Source organism: Neltuma alba, unplaced genomic scaffold (assembly GCF_004799145.2).
Source record: "Neltuma alba isolate B1F8T4 unplaced genomic scaffold, ASM479914v2 tig00013006_pilon, whole genome shotgun sequence".
In the NCBI taxonomy this organism is placed as follows: Eukaryota; Viridiplantae; Streptophyta; class Magnoliopsida; order Fabales; family Fabaceae; genus Neltuma; species Neltuma alba.
The window spans coordinates 19391-25674 of record NW_021637355.1 but is presented as its reverse complement, the minus strand read 5'-3'; the positions used below and the strand labels follow the sequence as shown (position 1 = coordinate 25674).

The window sequence follows — 6284 nt, the reverse complement described above, 5'->3', positions numbered from 1 at the left end:
TAAAAAATAGGTGTTATCTTTCTTAAAATATCATTGCTAATCAAGTTTATTAGATAGAATTATCATTATTAAAAAGACTATCTCGGAAAAAAAATTAAATAAATAGGAGAGGCAAAGTAGATTAGGGTCTTATATTTATGACAAAAATAAAAGTCAAACGAGATTTTATATTAAGGACTGATAGTACTACTAATATTTAAGAATCATCGATAGACATGCCTCAAATTTTATGCAAAACCTGAAAAAAAATGAATAATAGCAACTTAGCAAGTGAATTATGTAATTTTTAGCCTAGGATGAATCATTCCAAGAATAAAAAGGTTTTTACTAACAGAGTCTTTATATTAACAGTGAGATTTAAGCCAATATCTCATGTGGATGTAGTTCAACTTCTTATCAACCAGACTAAGGGTGTGTTTGGATAGAAACCAAACCATGGTTTCAGAAGTGCTTTTACGGATTACGAAGTAAATATGTGGAGGAGATTATCTCGTTTTGCGGAAAAGTGCTTCTGAAACCACGGTTTGGGGATACCCAAACAGGCCCTAACATTTGTCAGCGTTTATATTCTCTATTTTTTTATTATATGGTTTGCATCAACCAAAAAGAAGAAGTCTAAAAGTAATCAATTCCGTTACTTGCCCGAGGCATCCATTCACCAGCACTTCAATTCAACTGAACTAGTTAACTTCGTCTAATTGCGCAATTAGTCTTTTGTGGTCCCCCTCTGTTTTTACAGAGTAAACTATTCTTTTCTGTCATGAACTTAAATAAAAGCTCAATAATTAGAGGTTCATATAATGGGATATACTTCTAAAGCAGAGCCAGGGATAACATGGACATGCAGAGTAATAGTGTACTGCTGACCAAAAACAAAGACATAAAGGAGTAATAAATTAATGGGAATTACATTCAGAACATGAAGATCTCAATCTTTTTCTCCACTATTATTAGCATCATCATTCTGCATTCATATAAGCAAGCACAGATACAGACAGAAAAAGTCCCTGCATGTAACCAACAATAACCACCCACACATTAACCAATAATAAAAGCTTCTTCAAATAGCAACATTGCTTCCGTTTTTTTTCTCTACAGTCACTCCTGACGTTCCTATCCACTTTCTCTATACCCTTGTAGGCTTTATTGCTGCAACAATATTCATAGATCTCCAATGATCCGGAAAGCAAAAGGCAGAAAGAAACCATGCACGTGAATCGGTTGCTCCTTCTAGTTTGAGAAATTCCCTCCCAATGGATGATTGCACAATAAGTTAACAAAATTAACTGATAACTTTTATTAACTTATTGCACTATGTGGCTTCTGAGAACTTCTCCGTCCAGTTGTAAAACTATAGTAGTCTATGCATGAGGAGGAAAATGAGGCACCAGTGGCCATTTTCCAAACTTGGGGTGATGGAAGTGCTTTTGGGGGATCTTCGGAAGTGGAGGAAGCTTAGGAAAAGGCTTCTTCTTGAAAGGAGGCAACTTTGGGAATGGAGGAAGAGGCTTGAAAGAGGGATGCTTGTAAATTGGAATAGGTGGATAAGGAAGTGGCTTCTTGAAAATTGGGATTGGTGGTGGAAGAATCTTGGGAAAAGGATGAGGCTTGAAAAATGGTGGAATAGGAGGAAGTGGCTTCTTGAAAAACGGATGTGGCTTATGGAAGAATGGAACTGCAGGAGGACAAGGCTTCTTAAATACCGGCACAGGAGGAGGAAGAGGCTTCTTATATTCCGGTACTGGTGGAGGCTTTACATAGACAGGAACAGGAGGAGGAAGAGGCTTCTTATATTCTGGTACTGGTAGAGGTTTTACATATACAGGCACAGGAGGAGGAAGAGGCTTCTTATATACAGGCACAGGAGGAGGACAAGGCTTCTTGTATACTGGTACTGGTGGAGGCTCCTTAATTATTGGAGGAGGAAGAGGCTTTGTCAGAGGAGGAGGACGAGGCTTCTTGTATACTGGTACTGGTGGAGGCTCCTTAATTATAGGAGGAGGAAGAGGCTTTGGAACAGGAGGAGGACAGGGCTTCTTGTATACTGGTACTGGTGAAGGCTTGCTAATTATAGGAGGAGGAAGAGGTTTCTTGTAAATAGGAACTGAAGGAGGGACCGGTTTATAGACCGGGGTGGGAGGAGGGACCGGTTTCTTATAGAGTGGGATAGGAGGAGGGAGAGGCTTCTTGTAAATAGGAGGAAAGACCTTTGGAGGTAAAGGAGGGAAGACCTTAGGAGGTAGAGGAGGGAAGACCTTAGGAGGTAGAGGAGGGAAGACCTTTGGAGGTAGAGGTGGAAAAACTTTATGATGAGGGAAGGGGAATGGATGGCCAAAATGTTTAAAAGGTGGAAGCTTAGGGAGCAATGGATGGTGAGGCTTTGGAGGTAGAGGTGGTAGTTTAGGTAAAGGAGGGAAGTTGTTGAAAGGCCAAAAAAATGCTGAAGTGCAAGTTACTGATGAGAACTTGACTGTTTCATATGGCTTCAGGATTTGCTTGCCATTTTCAGAGTTAACCACAATTTTGGAGTTCTTCAAGCCATCACGAGCAGGACAAGGAGCAGATGAAGCACTGTGAAGCTGAGCATAGCACTCTTCTTTCAATTCACCATCTTTTAGTATCTCTGTTGGAAGTGATACTTTGAAGTTTCCCTTCTCATCAAGCTCACCGGCACCTTTTGTTTTGAAATGGCCATTCTGTGATTTGCAATCTATAGTCACACGCAGCCCTGCACAGCAATTTCACCCTCAAAACATTATTATATATCTATCTAATTGAAATTAATTAACTCTGTTTTTAGGACAGGTTATTGTTAAAGTAAACATTTCTCCCAATATATCTGTTTTATTTGTCCATCTGATTTGAGGTGTTGAATTCAGTGATTAAAAAAAAAAATCCTGTTTCAAAGTTCCATTCTTAAGATTAAATTAAATTAATTTGAGTGAAATGGCAGGGAGTGCCAATTTTCCGTAATCACAAATTTATTGTATATTAATGCAATTTCAGAGAAATAAAGGGAGGGGAGGAGGAGGGAGCATGAGTCTCAAGAGGAAAAATAAATCTCGTATATAATACTCCTCCAATCCTTAATATATGACCCAATTGTTGAGTTGGTTTTGGTCCTAAATATAAGACCCATTTCTCATATTTGTTAATTTTCTCTAAATTACCCCTATGGATACTCCTTCAACCATAATCAAGTAGAAAAGGAAGATGGGGTATTAAGAAAGATGATTATGGTATTTTAGGAAAAACGCGTCACATTTCTTATAATTAACTAACTTACCTAACTTCCTTAATCTAATCAAATTAGTTAAATGGGTTTTATATTAAGGACCGGAGGAGTACTATCTTTAGTCCTAAATATCAAATTTAGTTTGCAGTGCAAATTGCATAAAAAATTAGATATTATATTTATGACCAGTAATACAATGTCACTTTTTTGGTTATTCTCTTCAAGTACATGATTATATGACTGTAAATGATGCAACTTAAGTAAAATGACTAGCTTGATTATGAATATCCTCTCTTTGTTATATCTTGGGATTTTTTTAGTTATTGATGTGATCAAAAGTTGGAGAACAATACCCGGAAGAAGAAAGCAGCTCCAACAAAATGGTCAAACCTTAAAGCTCAAAAGCAAAACATTATTAAATTAAAAGCTCATAAAAGAAGACAATGTACCAGAGAAAGCATGGCTGCTCTTAATGTTGTTCTGATTGCAGTCTGCACATTCTCCAACCCCAACAACCTGAACTGTCCTCTGCTCTCCGTAGCAAATGTCTGTTCCCACAAACAACAGAGACAGCCAGAAGCAGATAACTGCTCCATGGCTAGCACTGAAGTTCTGCATCCACAACTTCTTTTGAGCTGATCAGAAGCAATCAGAAGCAATTAGGCTTCCCAAGAAAATTGATGAGTATTGCTGAAGATTCATTCGCTCAATATATAACAATCTTACCGACAATGAAATAAAGAGTCTCACATGATGCTAGGGACAGCCATGGATGACTTAAGATGGCTTTGTTTTGCTTCGCAGAGAGAAAAAGACATTAACGTGGTCACAATGGTTTGCACAACCAAACTGGCATTATCTTTCAATTCAATGCTCTCTTGAACTCTCAACCACACAGATTAAAGAATTTGTGTGCGCTATACATCTGTCTCAAACCTACTTCATGGCTTCTAATAAATGCTTTTTACACCAGACATCATGATTCTCGAGAGTTGGACTTCCACTATTTTATTAGGCAACAAATGGTCATATTACTGTGGCTGACCTGATTGCTCGTACAGTATTCACAATTTGAGAATTTTACTGCACCTGCCATGCCAATTCACTTCCGGCTCCACGTGAACCAACTTGCATGCATCAACCAACTCTATCTCTATAATGTTCTGCAATCTGATCAGACTGAATAACTTGTCTTTAATCATATAAAAAGAAATCAAATAATTGAAGTTTGTTACTTATACTTACTCCTTTCGGTTCTAAACGTAGATGACTTTCAACTCTCTTGTTGGGACCAAGAAAATCAATTACCTCATTAAAAAAAAAGTCTTACAATTGAAGAAAATTCTATTTGTACTCCTGATTAACCCCAAAAGTTCATTATAATTTCAGAAAAAGGATATTTTTTAAAAAAAAAACTATTAAATACTCCGAAAACCCATGCAAAGTAATACACATTTGAGACGTCGAAATGCAATGTACATAAAGCATCCGAGGGAGTATATATTACTTAGTGTTGGAAGTGAAGTATGAGTTCATGTGAGAATAGGAGACTATATAAGATATGAACTAATTGAAAAGGATGTATGTCAATAGAGAGACTTATAAATCTAATGATTTAACATTTAGGGGCTGACAAATAATACTATCAGACACGTTTATATACGTTCTCTTAAAATATAATGAATTTGAAAGGTGATGAGGATTTTCTTGACAGATAATGCTTTCCCAATAAATGCAGTTATTAAATATCAATTTCTATTGGGATCATTAATTTAAAATCATCATGGCTTCGAGATTCCTATGAAATTCTAGTCCATCTCTTTCATTTTACTGTAAAAAGTATCTAATGATGATCCTAATGTCAGTTAAGACAAGCATCATCAGTTTCCAAATATGTGGTATAGAAATCAAATCATTGTGACATTCTAGCTACTGCTGCTAAATGCAGTTGGCAATAATATCAGCAAACATGAGATCTTTAGATATTGCTAAACTGTTATGCCCTCTACTAATCATCCTCCTACCATGAACATGACCAATTAAATACCAAGTCAAGCTAAAATCATGTAATAACTGCTCAGCTACTTCTTTTAAATCATGACACCATCAGAGTCCTGGACACGAAGGTGTTAGTGCCCAATTATTTGCCCCTCAAATGGCGTTGTTTTCGTCAAGTAGATTATTTATACATAATTCAGACGGGGTAAATTTTAGTTTTATTTTGAAATTTTTATCTAAAAAGCAGAGAACAAAAGCAGTCTGTTAATTTGCAAATTTGAAAAAAAATATATATGAAAATCATTATTTTTTAAAAAAATTAAATTTTAAACTATTATTCAATATAATTCAAATCTCAACAAAAACAATTTAATGTTATTTCTGTCACTGATAACATGAAGCAATGTCGACTTGCCTCCCCATCGCATAAAGAAATATTGCATGAATAGGTTGCCAATTCAATTTTTTAAATCATTTTTATTGTTATTTTACCTCCATGTTAATTTTTTCTCGCAAATCAAAGATGGGGGAGCATGAGTTTTGAGCCACCTTGCAAGCTAATTTGTACATTTATTCGTTTAATAAATCATAGCAGCAAACATTATAAAAAATACTTTTTTTTGCCAGATATAAGAAAATAATGTTTTAATACTATACAAAAGAAAAGCTCTTATATTTACTCAGCTAAGTTTTACGTTGAGATTTCTACAAAACTAACCCCTTTTTAAGGCGTGTTTGCATTATCCCAAAAGTGTTTTTAAAAAGTACTTTTCCATAAATTAATACAAATTTTTTCATATATTTACTTCGTATACCATAAAAACACTTTAAAATCATGGTTTTCTTTCCATCCAAACATCTCCTTATTCATATTCACAATCTCAACATCAAGCACAGATCTAGAAATTAATGTGGGGAGGGCCAAAAGAAAAAATCAGATGAAAGTGGGGGCTAAAATTAACTTTTAATTCTCTTTACAAATAAAAATACACAAATTTTGATAGAAATTTTGGAACATGGAATCCTTTATCCCAGTAGATTTTGAGAACTC

At 35.5% G+C, this 6284-nt stretch overlaps 1 protein-coding gene across 2 annotated transcripts; it reads right to left on the bottom strand.

The window, feature by feature from the left end:
• Positions 1 to 863: 863 nt before the first annotated feature.
• Positions 864 to 3879, bottom strand: LOC114733481 (proline-rich protein 4-like). Of its 2 annotated transcripts, XM_028920948.1 has the most exons (3): positions 3685 to 3879; positions 1857 to 2728; positions 864 to 1787 (listed from the first exon to the last, which is right to left on the bottom strand). In XM_028920948.1, exons 1-3 carry the CDS (start codon positions 3851 to 3853, stop codon positions 1362 to 1364), a joined length of 1467 nt encoding a protein of 488 aa, XP_028776781.1. In that variant the 5' UTR covers positions 3854 to 3879; the 3' UTR covers positions 864 to 1361. The 2 variants fall into 2 exon arrangements, with proteins under 2 accessions (XP_028776781.1, XP_028776780.1); XM_028920947.1 differs by having other exon boundaries at positions 864 to 2728.
• Positions 3880 to 6284: the final 2405 nt, after the last annotated feature.

Coding starts and splice junctions, on each gene's coding strand:
- LOC114733481 (XM_028920947.1), bottom strand. CDS start 3,853: ATGCAGAACTTCAGTGCTAGCCATGGAGCAGTTATCTGCTTCTGGCTG. Junction 2,729..3,684: donor GAGCAGCCATGCTTTCTCTG/GTACATTGTCTT, acceptor ATTGCTGTGCAG/GGCTGCGTGTGACTATAGAT.